This window comes from Erpetoichthys calabaricus, chromosome 13 (genome assembly GCF_900747795.2).
Source record: "Erpetoichthys calabaricus chromosome 13, fErpCal1.3, whole genome shotgun sequence".
Taxonomy (NCBI): Eukaryota; Metazoa; Chordata; class Cladistia; order Polypteriformes; family Polypteridae; genus Erpetoichthys; species Erpetoichthys calabaricus.
In genome coordinates, this window is record NC_041406.2 from 74,467,740 (window position 1) to 74,485,201 (window position 17,462).

The following is a 17,462-nucleotide window of genomic DNA, read 5'->3' on the forward strand; positions in this document are numbered from 1 at the left end:
AATATACACACACACACAAACATATATATACATATACATATATACATATATATATATACATATCTACATATATACAGTATATACATATACACATCCACATATATATACATATATATATACACATATCAACATATATATACACACATACATACACACACACATATACATATATACATATACACATACATACATACACATACATATATATACACACATACATACATACATACATACATACATACATACATACATACACACACACATACTGTATATATATATATATATATATATATATATACACAGAGACACATATATATACATATATATTTACATATCTACATATATACACATATCTACATACACATATATATACATATCTACATATATATATATATATATATATATATATATATATATATATATATATATATATATATATATATATATATATCTAGACATACATACATACATTGACACATATATATATATATATATATATATATATATATATACATATCTACATATATATATATGTAATTGTGTTGTCATTGTTATGAGTGTTGCTGTCATATATATATATATAATATACACACACACACACATAAACATATATATACATATACATATATACATATCTACATATACACATATATACAAATATATACATATACACATCCTCATATATATACATATATATATATATACACATATCAACATATATATACACATACATATACACACATACATACACACACACATATACATATATACATATACACATACATACATACACATACATATATATATATACACACATACATACATACATACACACATGCATACACATATATATATATATATTTACATATCTACATATATATATATATATATATATATATACATACATATCTACATATATATACACATATATATATATACATACCTACATATATCTAGACATACATATATACATACATAGACATATATATATATATATATATATATATATATATATATATATATATATATATATATATATATATACATATATATATCAAAATATCCGCACTTCGCATCGGCGAAGTACTGCTTTAAAATTTTTATTAAGAAGAACAGTAAACCTTTTTAAACTGAGGGAAAATGAATCAATAATTATTTGTTAAGGATCTCTTTGTATACCATGTTGTCAGTTCGCCCCTCCGGTTGTAATATGACCAAGCTGTGTGCTGAGCTTACTGTTGAGCATGCAACGTACAGTTGGCCATATGAAAAGCAGTCCTGCCTGAAATCAATGCCAACCTTTTGTAGGGTCTGTCCCTGAGACTTATTAATTGTCATTGCGAAGCAGAGCCTTAGTGGAAATTGTAGGCGTTTGAATTGAAATGGGAGATCAGAGGGTATAACGGGGATGCGAGGAATAAAAACTCTCTCCCCTGAGCCACCGCCAGTAAAAATAGTTGCCTCAATGAGGTTCTTTTGCAGACACGGGACCTGAAATCTCGTGCCGTAACAAAGTTTCAGTGGCTGTACGCAAATCCACAATCGGTTTCATATTGTTTTCGTACCTTATCAATTGTGTAATGTGTTTTTTGAACAGGTTTGATTCATCGAAGTGATCACTCCTGCTGCGTTCAGTCACTTCACGTGAGCCGCTCTCTTATGTGATGTTGCGATGTCCACGGGATTATTTAATGTTAGCTAAGACCCGGCAGTTAAAAGTTTCTCGCTACAGCAATTTTAACTCTGTTACAAAGTGATCCAAACTGTCGTTTATACCTCGTGACTTCTCATTAAACTTGTATCTCTCGAATATGGCATTGCAAACGGCAGCGGGAGCGTTTGTATAAAGTTAATGTAAACTTACGGTTTACACCGTGCCCGGCAGTTAAAAGTTTCTCGCTACAGCAATTTTAACTCTGTTACAAAGTGATCCAAACTGTCGTTTATACCTCGTGTCTTCTCATTAAACTTGTATCTCGCGAATATGGCATTGCAAACGGCAGCGGGTCAGTTCACGTGCTTACGTGGGAGGCGTGATGACGCGATATATTTTGATATATATCAAAATACCCGCGCTTTGCAGCGGCGAAGTACTGCTTTAAAATTTTTATTAAGAAGAAAAGTAAACCTTTTTAAACTGAGGGAAAATGAATCAATAATTATTTGTTAAGGATCTCTTTGTATACCACGTTGTCAGTTCGCCCCTCCGGTTGTAATATGACCAAGCTGTGTGCTGAGCTTACTGTTGAGCATGAAATCTAACGTGGTTTGTGCCCTTCAGAATGAAAACAGTTTGCATTTACCTTTTTATAAAAGGCGAGCTTTTATGCATGAGAAATCACCCCGTAAATGCACACGTTTAATTGCACATGTGTTAATATGTATGCTTACACAGTATTAAAAGACACTCAACAATTAACGTCATTTACCTTCGTTCCCATGTTTGACTCGTGCTGTAAATCTCTTCCTTGTTTTCAGTTCACGTGATTACGTAGGAGGCGTGATGACGCGATACGTGACTCCGCCTTCTCCATTAGAGTATATGGACAAAAAACAGGTTCCAGTTATGACCATTACGCGTAGAATTTCGAAATGAAACCTGCCTAACTTTTGTAAGTAAGCTGTAAGGAATGAGCCTGCCAAATTTCAGCCTTCTACCTACACGGGAAGTTGGAGAATTAGTGATGAGTGAGTGAGTGAGTGAGTCAGTCAGTCAGTCAGTCAGGGCTTTGCCTTTTATTAGTATAGATAAACAGCTTTAGTATACTGTGTGTACATTTTTATAGACCTCATAACCAGTTTTAATTGCCTGCATAAACAGTTTCTTTGTACAATCTTTACAAACACTATGTACTATTTTAATAAACGGTAAACATTTTTAATAGACCTTATGTAAGTTTTAATAGATCATATAAACAATTTTAATACACTATATGTACCGTTTTAACAGACTCTGCTTTAATAGACAATTTGAAGTTTTAATGGACCCTTCTCTTGCTTCCCCACTTTTTGCACAGCCTCCACAGATTTTGAACAATTTGCACGAATGGTTTGTAAGTCTCTTTCTTGGTAGAAATCGACATTTCTTCATTTCAGTAAGATGGACAGAGCAGAACTGGAAGTGGATTATTGACCAGGTCTGTTTGATTGATGCCACATACCACCTGAACATAGTGAATCTTAAACTCTACGGGAAAGGGAAACATCAGGGCAGCATGCCAAGTGCGAGTGGGATACAGTCATTCCAAACAAAGTGCATTAAAATGATGTCCCTGTTAATCAGCACATGCTGGTCACCTGTGAAGACACATTTCCAATATAAACATGAGAAAGACAAAAAGTAGAAGCAAAATATTTAATGCACACCCAGAGTGACTGATGAGATTTGTCTCAAAAGACTACAACTGCAGACACACTTCAACTCGCACCCTTTGCTTTGTGAGCTCAAATTAAAATTACTCCATCTTGTATGTGACAAGATTAAGCTGTTTGTGGTGTTATCATACACAATAATTTATGGTGCAATATTCCATTGAATTGAAAGTGATACTTTTACATTCTGTACCTGTTAATCCTAAATTGAAATGCTTTATGAGTGAATTGAGTGCTGTCATGATGATTGGCTTCTACTGAATTGGCCCAGTGAGAACTGCAGTCCTGGCCAAGACAGGTTCCTACAGTAAGAGGCGTCTGTTCCTGCTGCTTTAGGCTCTTGATTACATGACCCTAACCGGAATAAGCACATTGAGAACATGCAATAGCATGGTGTTGAACTTCATTATACTCCAGTCCTTAGAAGCATGTATGATATATCCGGAGCGGAAACAATCTTTGGTTCAGAATCGAAGAACAGAATACAACTGTTCCGACAAGCAGGATCCATCTGTCAATTTCACAATAACTTTGGATAACAGACAAGAAGTAAAAGGATCAAATCTGGAGTCTGCAACTGAACACTGAGAAGAGAAGATCTTCAAAGACGACAATACTGAGCAATGGAAAATTAAATCAAAAGAGAAAGGAACAACAAAACTGTAACACAGCAGACAAGCTATAACAGGGGTAGGCAACGTCGGTCCTGGAGTGCCACAGTATGTGCAGGTTTTTGTTCCAACCCAGTTCCTTAACGAGAACTCAATTATTGCTGATGAAGCACATATTGCTTAAGTGACATTTTAATGCTTCATTTTAGAGGTCTCGCTTGTTAAGGTTCTCCAACCTTAATTGCTTATTTCAATCTTAAACTGCTGAATTCAGTGTTTTAATTGCTCCTTATTAGCAATAAGATGTAAAAGACAAAGCAGCCAGCAGTTCTCCAGCTAGCTTTTTTCCAATTACATCTGTGTGTGTTCATCATGCACTGTTTGATTTAATAAAACACTTAATAGAAAAATGTGGCAGACTGAAAATGATCTGTTTTAGGCTTCAAATTATTTGGATGATATCCTTGGAAAGGAAAAAAATCTACGATATAAAAGCCTTACATTGCACAGACTAACAAGCCATAAAATTAAATAAGGTCTGAGATTAGCAATGATTGGTTTCTAATTAAGCAATTGGGTTGGAATGAAAACCTGTAGCCACTGCGGCTCACCAGGACCGACATTGCCTACCCCTGTTTTACATCTTATTGCTAATAAGGAGCAATTAAAACACTGAATGCAGCAGTTTAAGATTGAAATAAGCAATTAAGGTTGGAGAACCTTAACAAGCGAGACCACTAAAATGAAGCATTAAAATGTCACTTAAGCAATATGTGCTTCATCAGCAATAATTGAGTTCTCGTTAAGGAACTGGGTTGGAACAAAAACCTGCACATACTGTGGCACTCCAGGATCGACGTTGCCTACCCCTGAGCTATAAGCCTCTGCTTATCAAATTCAGAATCAAAGCTGTATCAATACTATAAACATCAAGGTATTAAACAATTAAAGAGTGAAACTTCTGGCAGGCAGTTTCTAAGACCAGAAAGTCATTATTATTTGAAAAAAGAAGTTATTTTATTGTTATATCTTTAACTAGGGCTCTTAAGATTAATATTGGTTTCATTCTACCCTTTGTGTGCCATCTTGGTACATTTGCATATTCCTCCATGTCCCCTTTAACTTTCTTTTAGGATTCCTTTATACTTCCAGTATGCACAAACACTCTGCCAGGTTTATAATGTTATCACTAAATGAGAGTGAGCAAATGTTTGCATGTGACTGTATGTTGTGTCAAGGAAACAACTTGTGTCCCACCAAGGAGCGCTCCTGCTATATACCCATTGTGATGGATGGCCAAGGCCATTACCCAGCCAGGACACTGGCTGGGTGGAAGGACTGAGGGAGAGATCATATTGGAGTCACTATAATCCCCACAGGCACTAGAGTGTAGACTCCCTGGGTTGCTACAGCAACACGGATCCCCGCAGGGCATGTTGGGAGTTGTAGTTTGGGGAAGCCCTGTTGGGCTCCGTGGGTGCTGCCGGGGGGTGCTGCAGGTGCAGCTGAGTCCTTGGAGGAACTGTTTCCGCCACACCCAGAAGTGCAGGCAGAAGAAGGTTGAGAAACACCTGAAGCACTTCCGAGTGCACTCTAAAAAGAGCCGCCTCACCACCAGTCAGGGAGCCAGAGTCAGGAGGTGGAGAACAAAGCTTGCGAAGAGGAGTGGAGGTGACAGAGGAAGAGAGAGAAAGAAGAAAGGACTGCGTAGTATATTTGGTGCTTTGTACTGTGCAGTGTAGTGGGGAGCAAAAGAAAAATGATTCCTCACTTAAATAAAGGGGTCTATTGAGAAAGACTTGTGTCTCAGCCTGTCTGTGTCGGAATTATGGGAGCAGTACGCCCCCTGGTGGTTCACACCATTGACATCAGGTTAGGTTTCAGCTCTCTGCAACCCCGAGCCTTGTATTCTTAGTGTAATTATTATTAAAAAAAATCTTATTTTCTGATCGAACAGTATTAACATGCATGAAAAGGTGTCACTTTCCTAAAGCATAAGTGGGTTTACACCCTGGGGGGAAATAAGGACAGGAAATCCCCTCCAGTGTGGGATGGAACCCCAGAAGTTTATTGTGTCTCAGAACTCAAATTTAATAAATTGTGGTGAACTTTTATGTTGATTCAGTCATCCACTGAGAGATACTGTAACAAGACCACCACAGACAATATAACAGGGAGGAAGAATGGGTAAGACTTGATAACAGCCACAGTTATTTAAGAGCAATGTGAAATGTGTATATGTTTATTAATAAAATCTCCAGGAATGTTCAGTATATTATAGTTCAGTAAATATTTGATGTGTTAAGTATACATTTAACAGAAGAGTGTAGGAATCAGTAGAGGAGTGTTGCAGTATGTTCCCTTGCAATTTAACATCAATACACAGTACAGGAAACTTGTCTTTTCTTTTCTTGCACCATCTATAAAAAGGTAACAGTAGTGCACTTTATTAGTACAGTAATCCCTCGCTATATCGTGCTTCGACTTTCGCGGCTTCACTCTATCGCAGATTTTATATGTAAACATATTTAAATATATATCGCGGATTTTTTGCTGGTTCGCGGATTTCTGCGGACAATGGGTCTTTTAATTTCTGGTACATGCTTCCTCAGTTGGTTTGCCCAGTTGATTTCATACAAGGGACGCTATTGGCAGATGGCTGAGAAAATACCCAACCAGAGCGCGTATTACCTATTAAATAAAACTCCTCAAATGTATTGTGAGCACGGGGGCTGTTCACACCCCTAGAGGATACGGCCGCTCCTCAAAAAACGCTGAAAGATTACCTTCACAGTGCTCCCTTCCTTGCTGGGCTTACATGTGGCTGCTTTGTCAAGCGATATGCTTCCTGCACGGTGCTTCTCATACTTAAAAGATCAAACAGCACATATTGATTTTTGATTGTTTGCTTTTCTCTCTCTCTTGCTCTGACATTCTCTGCTCCTGACGGAGGGGGTGTGAGCAGGGGGGATGTTCGCACCCCTAAACGATACGGACGCCTAAAAATGCTGAAAGATTATCTTCACATTGCTCCCTTCCGTGCAGCTGCTTTGTCAAGCGACATGCTTCCTGCACGGTGCTTCGCATACTTAAAAGCATACTTTCTCTGTCTCTCTCACTCTCTCTGACATTCTCTGCTCCTGACGGAGGGGGTGTGAGCAGAGGGGCCTAGAGGATACGGACGCTCCTCTAAAAAGTGCTGAAAGACTACCTTCACAATTGCTCCCTTCCTTGCACCTGCTTTGTCCGGCGGTGCTTCGCATACTTAAAAGCCAAACCACCCTATTGATTTTTGATTGTTTGCTTTTCTCTCTCTCTGTCTCTCCCTCTCTCTCTCTGACATTCTCTGCTCCTGACGCGCACTCCTTTGAAGAGGAAGATATGTTTGCATTCTTTTAATTGTGAGACGGAACTGTCATCTCTGTCCTGTCATGGAGCACAGTTTAAACTTTTGAAAAAGAGACAAATGTTTGTTTGCAGTGTTTGAATAAAGTCCCTGTCTCTCTACAACCTCCTGTGTTTCTGCGCAAATCTGTGACCCAAGCATGACAATATAAAAATAATTATATAAACATATGGTTTCTACTTTGCGGATTTTCACCTTTCGCGGGGGGTTCTGGAACGCAACCCCCACGATCAAGGAGAGATTACTGTACTTCCATATATTGCTTTTACATTACTTAACAATACTGAGTATTATTGTATCTTGACGCAAGTACCATAATATTATCATATGGAGGAGCCCCTGACAACTCCTACCCCAATGCTTAATGTAGAATTTAACATTACCTTATTGCTTAATGCAGGGGTTCTCAACCTGGGGTGCCAGCACAATGGCATTTCAGGGGGGTGACAAAGGGAAAGGTTGCATTGCAATTCACCAGAATTGAGTGATGTGTGTTGTCCGACTTTATCGTGGTGCAATTGCTGTCTTGCAGTGTGCCGTCATTTGTAGGTCATTTATCAGTTAGCGCTTATAGTCTATAATATTGTCACCTGTGAATGATCTGTAGAAATGCACATTCTCGCGGGTTCCTTGCTGCAGGTGGAGCATTCATAAAGGCATTTAACTTTTTTAGGAGAATGGAATTTGTATCTCGCAATGATGCACAGAGAAGGGTGAGGTCTAGTATTGATTTCTGTGCAAGCCCTCCATCATGAAACGTCACTGATTTTGAGGTTTGATTGATATTTTTGCCGGCATTAGGGCAAGGGGAAATTAACTGGATGCAACACCTGCTGCTTACTTTTGGCCCATCTGTCCTGCTGGTGGTCCTGGCAGTAGCACTGCAATTTTAACTGTGCGGCCCACCTGTTTTACAACTGCAATGCAAGCATTATTGGGAGACAAAGTTCATTGACCATTTTTCATTGGCACCCATTGCTTCACGGGGGTCTCCAGTTCCCCAAACCATTTCAGTCATTGATCATGTGTCATTTCCTCATGGTGTTTGAAGCTTCGCAGGATACCCCAATCGTCAATTAAGTGTCTAAGCTTCACGGGGGAAACATTTGCAAGATTACTGAGATTTTTAAGCATAAATTTCTCAATTTAATTGAAATTTATTGCACTAAGTTAAAAGCTTATATATTTGGTTTCAATTTGTTCACCCATAGTACTGTATATGGTTCAAAAATTAAAAATTTGGCTTCTTTATCTTCAAATGTGATATTACTTTTCTAGGGGGTGTGAACATAAATCAAAAATTATCTAGGGATGTGGGGCATAAAAGAGGTTGGGAACCACTGACTTAATATTTATTAATAAAATCTATTTAATGCTTATTATGAATGTACATTATAAGACATTTTTTAAATTACTATAAATCTCTAATAGACATATTCAAAAATTAACAGTTACAGTCATTCATTGGCAGCATGGTGCTGCTACTGCCTAAAGGCACTTGGAACCAATTATTGGGTTAAGTTAATGATTAATGATATTCATTCATGGTGTAATTTGCCATAAATTCAGAACATATTTTTACAAATAGTAATTTATACAGGATACAGTAGTTCACATTTCAAAGTCACATATTGATTTATTTATTAATAATACTACCTAGTATCCTCCCTCTCTACATACATACATAAGCATCAGCTGACACATATGCCAGAAAGGGCTGTTAAGAACCATGGGTCTCATTTAAATAATTTTGTGTTGATTGAAGTATGAAAATATATGCATGCCAAAAAATTTGCTTTATAAAACCTGGCATTATGTACATTTCTACGTAATTTACCCTTTTAAATCATAATCACCTCATAAAAGTTCATATGCACCTTGGACACCACACTGAAACATCCATAACTGGAGCATGTTAATCAACCTCATATATATGCAGTCACACTACTGCAGAACTCCATTGGCTGGTGCAGCAGCCCCCTCCTGATGCATCAAGACCCTGCCACCTGGATTCAAGAGTATCTGCTTGTGTTCTGTAACTGAGAGTGCGAGATCATGCGCTGACTTGTGCATTAATGAAATGTCACTGCTTCATTCTCACTAGGTGCTCATATTGCAATATGAGTACAATAAAGTGCTACAATTATATTAGAAGAAACGGACACTACTGCAAATTGCCTTTTTGTGTTTGCAAAAACATGTAATTTTTTTGTTGTTGTTTTTTTGCGTGTATACCCACACCATACAAAAACAGGATGTTGTGTCTCGCCAGTCTGCTAATGGCTTCCAGTACAGCGGTCATGACTGACAGAGTGAAGCTTAGCTGAGATTCTGTTGACCTGTTGGCCACTTCACTGAGAAGTGACAACATATAGCCTATATAAACTAATGAAAAGCCAAAATAGTCTTAAAAGGAGACTAAAATACAATCTGTATATCACGTTTGTCGTTTTGGAGGTGTAATATATTTGTTGCCTCATGATATGAATTATTACACATGTAGGTCCTCATTTAGCTGTTTTTTCTGCCATCTCCCCGCTGCAAGACACTTTAAGCAAAGGGAGAGTCACCTATGGTGGTAGCTAAGCTGAGGCTGTCCCAGAGTAGACCACTACCTGCCAAAACAATACAAAGTAGCTGTCATAACGTTAACATCAATGATTTAAATGGTCCACTACTTAAGTAGATTTTTCACAGAGGCCATCTAAAACACATTAACAGTTTTAAAGCAAAGGTTTGTGCTTGCTTGCTTGCTTTAAGAGGTGCTAAAATGACTGCAAATGAATGACTTTGTATTTTTGTGTTTGCTTTCACGTTTAAGTAGTTTTTTTTGATAACGTATTTGTGAGGAAACTGCTAATGTGTGTTTCTGTATTTCAGGGCCGAGCATGGCTCAGAGTAGCACTAATGGAAAAACGTCTTTCTGAATACATTTCGGCTTCACTGAGAGATTTCAGGACAACAAGGTTACGTTTTCTTTTATTTTTTTATTTAATGCCTATCAGGTTCTTCTAATTAAAAAACAGTGAACAATGATGTCTGTCTCAATTTTTAGATTTCCTGGCCGGTTTTTAATCCCAATTATAATTTGTATTTAAAAGCTAATTTCTATTTGCATGAATTCTTTCTTGTTTCTGTTCTTGGGTTTGGGTATATTCTTGCTTCATATTTTTCAAAGAGTTGCTCCCTTTGAGTCGTGAATCAGTTTCAGGTGGAAGTTCCAAAATGTATTTTGTGACTGAATTTAGTTTGAAAAAAATAAATAAATATAACTCTCAAGCTTTATGGGTATTTTTGGGTGATTTTATCAGATGTGGTGGGCGATTCAGCAGTCCACCAAGAGTACACTGTTATGCCTGCTGCTCAAGTGTCTTCTGTCCTATCTACAGCCTTAACAAGTTAGAGTTGCATCAAACTATGTCACTTGACACTTCCTAGTAGCCAGAATGTCAGATTTAATGATGGTTCTTATTGCCTCTGAGGCATCAAATTTTACAGCTAGGAAACATAGAGATGTTCCCTAACCACTTTTCATTATGGTTCCAAGTCTCCTATTGTGCCGCATTAGTGTGTTGAGATTACCTTATTTTGGCAGCCAATTAATGTTAACTTCTATAGTTAGCTTATTTACGAGTCTTGGCTCATCTTTTGCTGTTTCCAATATTAGTCAAGTGTCTACTTCATCTGCACAATCCAACACACATGCTTTCTTTCTTTTCTTGCAGTCACCAGTTGTTCTTCACCATTTGTGAGTATTTTATGCATTGCATCTTAGGCAGAGTGCACATTAGCTATCACTTTTCACACAAATAAGAGACAACCCTTATGACTTCTTGTTAGAAGAAAATCATAGATTTTAGATTTTGTTTTAGCTATTTGACAAGTAAGAGTCACTGAGTGTGTGACATTACACACTGCAACTGTCCATAACTTACTGCTATTTTGTAAAGATTATGGGTACAGTTGAAAATTATTTGAAAGTCACATTGTGGGATGCTGGCTTTACCTGGTTTTTCTGTCAGCAAATCTCATCTCCCAACAGTAGAGTCATATTTATTCTGGCTTTGATCCATTTTTCTACAGTTATAAATGTGTATAAAATGTTACAATGTGTAACAACCATTCACCGTGCAAGTGTGCTGGTGAGAGAGGTGTGTATGGAAGATTATTTATGCTAAAATTAAATACAATCCAATGAGTTAAAAATGTTGAAATGCAATACATATGTCAATGGGCTGTTTTAATTTTGGCCTGGTTTTATCCTGTCATAATTAAAAACACATCAACCAAATGATCGACCACTTTAGACTATCATACACGGTTTTCTTGTGAGTTTAAAATGCAATACAAAAGTGCATTGTATTTTAATTTCTGTCCATAGAGCGCATGTCCTAACTAAAAGCAAAGTGTGCTTTGCGGAAGCTCTGTGAATATCACGTTTCGATTCAAGACCACGCTTTAATTGTGTTGGAACTTAATGTAGTCAAGTGACCAATCAGTGTCGAAATGTGGGGCAAAGGGCATCAACAGCTGGGGTAAAAGGCATTCCAATCACGAGTGTGTTGTACTTGGAAAGAAGCTGAACAGGGAGTTGATAAGGCTTACTGAATGGGTGGAAGTTGGAAATCTAAATGACTTTCCCTCTCCTGCGTGTCATGTCGAAAGAAGGGATAAATGATATAGTATCTACTGTATTTATCACAGAGGCTATGAATAAAAAGCTATGAAGAAATCAAGCTTGGTAATGGCTAACAAATGTCACTATATTCAGTATTTAGTTAAAATCGCTAGAAATGTACACCTTGAAAATTTGGCAGCAGTGCTTAATTTCATGGGTATAAAAAGAAAACAATTTCTGGCGACATTAGAGTAAACTTTTTCAGCGAGGCATAAACGTACTTTTCACCGTTTTAGTTAACCACACCACAGTTCATATTGATTAAACTTGCTCTTACCACCAGAATACAGAAACGTTTAGAAGTGCAATGCCTCTTTCCCCAACTGTTGACACCCCTTGCACCACGTTTTGATGCTTATTGGTTATTTGGTTACTTTTAGTTTTGTCACAATTAAAGTGTGGTCTTGAATCGAAATTCAGTATACACAGAGCTACTACTTTTTTGCGTTTATTATTTAATTTTATTTATATTATTTAAAGAAAACATTCCATATGATCATGTCAAACTTAACAAACCAGAATTCAACCCTTGCCTGAGAGAAAGAGAGGAGAGACTACATGAGCAGATATTTAAAAACAACAAAGAAAGGAGAATGTCCTTTCCCCCAAAATAAATGCTTATTCTAAGATTTGATCCTGCCATATTTTAAAAAACTTTGAACAGATCCTGCAAGTGAGAATTTATTTTTTTCCAGTTTCAAATAGTATACAACATCAGTTACCCACTGACGTATAACAGGTGGGCTGGGATTCTTCCAGTTGAGCAAGATAAGTCTCTGTTCTAGTAGTGTGGTATAAGTAATTACAATCAATTTGTGCTTCTTGACTTTAAGCCTATTCAGGTGTACACCAAACACAGCTGTTAATGGGTTAGGAGGGATTGTAACACCATGGCTGTCTGATATGCATTCAAAGATTTTTGTCTATAATGATGTTATTTTGGTGCACACCCAGAGCATGTGACCCAGTGAGATTGGAGCTAGATTACAACGTTCACAGGTTGAATCTTGCCCTGGAAAATTTTGGACAATTTTATCTGCTCAATAAAAGATTTTAAGTTGGATGATTGAATGCTTTGTGCATACGGAACTAAAGGTCTTTTTCAACAAAATTTTGCTATTTGTATGGAAAAAATTAAACAAGATGTGAAGAGATGGTCTACCCTCCATCTCACATTAGCAGGGAGAATCAATACTTTCAAGAAGAACATCCTTCCCAAGCTTCTATTTCTATTTCAGAGCATCCCCATTATACATTAACAAATCATTCTTTAAGAAATTAGACTCAATTATAACCTCATTTATTTGGAATTTGAAACATCCATGCATCCAAAGGGTGACTCTACAATGACCTAAAGCAGAAGGGGGCATGGCACTAATTAACTGTCAATTTTATTACTAGGTGGCAAATATACAGGCCATAATGACCTATCTATCAACACAAATTCATGAATATACAAGAGCCGGTTCTGCAACAGAAATCAAATCATGCTGTACTTCTTTATATGCCCTGCTTTGTGTCCCAGTAGATACACATTATCATCAATATATTATAATAGAATTGACCATCAATCACTCAGAATATGGAACCAATGCAGGAAGCACTTTAAGATAGAGAAGCTCTTATCTGTTGCAATTTTACATGATAATCACCTTATTCTGGCCTCTCAAATCTACACAGTATGTAATGTTTGGAAAAGCACTTAAAAACATAATGTAATGTCTTTACATCTTTTGAACAATTGTACTTTAAATTTAACTTCCCATCAACACTTTTTTTCCACTAGTTTCAAATCAGAAACGTTGCTAAAAGGAATCTGCCCAATTTTCCTCTCCTCTCGCCCATTTCTATTTCAGAGGCAATACTGATCAGTCTTGAAGACTCAGACAGCTTGTCAACAGTATCTAAAAATATTTTAAAGTCTCTTCATTTCAAAGATCCCAGGGTACAAGGGAGAAAGGAACTTTCACTTAACATCTCTGATAAAGGGGTGAAAGGCAGCCATGCACGGAGCTACTACTAAGTGAAATGCAATACTCCTGCTTTGTTTTTAGTTATGACATGCAACATAAGTACATGAATGAAAATACAATACGATTTTGTACTGCATTTTAAACTAACAATAAAATTGCATGCCATAGTGAAAAGAAATCAATTGATAGCTTGATATGCTTTTAATTATGACATAATAAAACCTAATCATGTGTTGCACTTGCACTTGTATTGCTTTTCAACGTAGTTAACATGTAGGATTGCATTTAATTTTGGCACAAGTAATCTTCCATAGGTGTGCACTTAACAGAAATGATTAAAGTCTCTTTCAGCTTAGAGAGACAAACATAAAGGGATGAAAATCCCACAGGACCTGCACCCACTACAATGTCTGCTGTGTGGAAGTACGTTAATGTGTGTGAGGATGAAAAATATACTAACTAGAACTTGTACTAGGAAAAAGTCATCTGTGATGGAGATAAAGAGAAGATGTTTGGTACTATAAATTGGATAAAACATTTAAGATTACACCACACAGCATGATACACTGACTCTCAACAGCTTTCATTACATATGAATGAAAACAGCATTATTTTGCCACATTTGTTCACTTCTTTTTGATTGCTTCTTTAAAGTACTGCAATGTTAATAAAATTCATTAAGCAATAGTATATTTTAGTAGTAATAATTATTTGTATTAATTTGAATACAAGATACAAGGATCAGTATTTTAGAAACTCAATAAAGGAACAAGTTAGAAAAATGCTGCTAGTATTTCGGGAAAAAAAGGGTATAAACCAGAAGAAGGCAGAGATGACACACACAAGTGTCTGCTGTTAGATTTAATTTATATTAAAATATACAGAGGATTGTTACATATTTTTATTCACATGATGTTTGCTATACAAAACTTGCATATACAGTATGTATAATTAATCTATTAAAATGTATAACATTGTAATTTGTTAAAAATATTTTAATTACTAATAATTTTTTGCAGCCTGTAAAGAGTCACTATGCTCTCGCTTATACTGTTGTGATTTGAGATTTACGCCAAAAGCAGGCAAATTTTTATATTTTTTAATTTTGGAGATGGCTTAATGAAGCCTACTCTGGTAGTTTAAGCTTGTTTAAGCTGTTCATTTTAATTTGCTGCTGTAGAATAATACATGAAAGCAAGATTATAAAACAGATTGCTGGATGGAATCCTTAAGTAGGTAAAGAAATATATTCCGTAGCATCTTTTGAAAGTAACCATCTTGCACTTTACACTTCCAAGTGTTAAGAATTATTTTAGCTGTCAAAATATTTATGAAAATTGCTCAAAAAAATTAATTATACCACCCCGACCTCATAGGCTAGGTTTGAACAAACCATGTGACCCAAGGAGCGGGTGTGACTCCTTAAGTGGTAACACTTCAGACTGAAATGCTATAAAGTGGCAGCAAGCTGACATATAATTGCAAAGAAGCCTAATTATTCCAAATTGAGGCTGTTTAAAAAGGTCAACCATTTTCTCAGTATCAGCTACCAAAAGGCTTGGCAATCACTTTTAAAAGTTAGTGTTGAGCCCTGCTGTAGTCAGAATTTCTGCTGTTTACTGTATACCAAAGTAAACTTGAGTGTTAAAATTATCAGTATGATTTGAATGTGTCAGACTATGGCATTTATAAGAAGCAAATAATGGGTATTAGTTGATGGGGCAGTGTGACGATGTGGGTTCCGCTCCATGCTCCCATCTTCCATCTGGGACCTCTGAACCCGACACCATCGGTAATGTCACCGATGAGCTAGGCAGTGAGGCACAACAATGAAGCAAGGGGATAGTGCAAAAAGTGCTATGTGCTTTTATTAAAAACAGCAAACAAAACAAAGTGTCCAAATTAAATAAAGTGCAGTGTATCAAACGTCTTCATTAAATAAATAATCCATTAAAATGAGTGAATTAGTGGAGGTTAAAATCCATTAGAGAAAAAATCTTTTAAAAATAACGAGGTTAAAACAATGGCTGGAAGCTGTCCTTTTTAAAATCACAAAGCCCGGTGCATTCTTCTTCTGATAACGGGCGACTTCCCTGCTTCTCCCATCCAGGCAGTGCACCAGGGGAGTCACCCTAGCTGCAGCTGACCTGCTCTGCCTGCTGGTCTGGAGGCTTCCTGATCCCTGGTTTCAGTTCTGCTCTGCCCAGACTGAGACTTGGGTTCCCCATTGACCAGGATGCTCACGCTGGGGAATCCACCTCCCAAGCCTCCCGACTCCCACTGTTTTCCGTGGCGAGCCATCCTTTTTCCAGTCACTCCTGCTCTTCAAAATGCTAAGCGGGAGTGATCACTACCGACTGCCCCAGGTGTCGGCCAAACACCCCGCTAGGGCTCACTGCTCAGCTGCCTTCTTTGCACACACACATACTAGCTTTCTTCTGCCTGCTTCCTGCCGCCTTCTTCTCTTCTCTTCTCTTAACTTCCATTCACTTTTTTCTTTCTTTTCTTTTCCTCTCTAGCCTCCTCTCGCTTCTATTTATCACGGGGACGTGGATCAGATGTGGCAATTACCAGCTCCCGGGAACAATTATGGATGCGGACGACTCCTCACCTGTGCACTTTAAGAGAGGATCGCCCGCATCACAAACTCCCCCAGGAACCGCTCGGCCACACCTACCACGCCCCTTCACTAAGCCGCGAGTGCGGCGATTATTTATTCTAAAAAGTGGCCTTTTTGACATGAGCTGTGGACCCGCTACACCACAGGCAGCCTCACATCTGTGAGCTACTTGCTGTTCTTGACTACTTAGCAAAGTATTTTATGATCATGCTGTCTAGGTCAATAAAACAGAATGACATAGTCATTACAAAAATACCAAAATCTCTTCACTCGGCACTTTCAGACTGACTTGCCATTCATTCATTTTCTGTCTGAAAGCTGCTGTTTTCCTGTAAATGTTTTTTTTTTTTTTTTTTTTTTTTTTTTTAAATCTACTCAGGATAGATTTTTGATCTCCATTTTTTTAAACAAATGCATTGGATTATTCTGATTTGCATAAAAATATGTTATACTACCCATAAAAAAAGAAATTAAATACATTATTTTGAACAGGAAAAATATGTTTCCTTTTCTGAAAGGATTTCATTTACTTTACAGTGGGGTTTCTTTTTCATAATCGGATCTTTTCATTATGCTTTCTCTACTTCTATAAAAGAACCATGTATACAGTATAATGTTCAATTTAATACATTTACAGTATACTGTTTTTTCAGAGGGCGCTGTGCAGACCCATACGTTTTTCCCTGCACGTGGTATCCCATTTTTCTGTATAACAGCAAATCATTTTCAAAATCCTGTTAATGCGACACCTGTAGGGCAGTGCGGGCTGTTAAAAGCAATTCTAACAAAACAAATCAAAACA

The 17,462-nt window shown here is 37.2% G+C and overlaps 1 protein-coding gene across 3 annotated transcripts in view; it reads left to right on the forward strand.

The window, feature by feature from the left end:
* The window catches only part of rundc3b (RUN domain containing 3b), a 258,113-nt gene that overhangs the window by 143,057 nt on the left and 97,594 nt on the right, over positions 1-17,462 (forward strand). For all 3 annotated transcript variants that reach the window (XM_028817131.2, XM_028817132.2, XM_051936028.1), the window contains exon 4: positions 10,270-10,355. In XM_028817131.2, the coding sequence (XP_028672964.1) occupies positions 10,270-10,355 (86 nt within the window). The remainder of the gene's footprint in view (positions 1-10,269; positions 10,356-17,462) is intronic.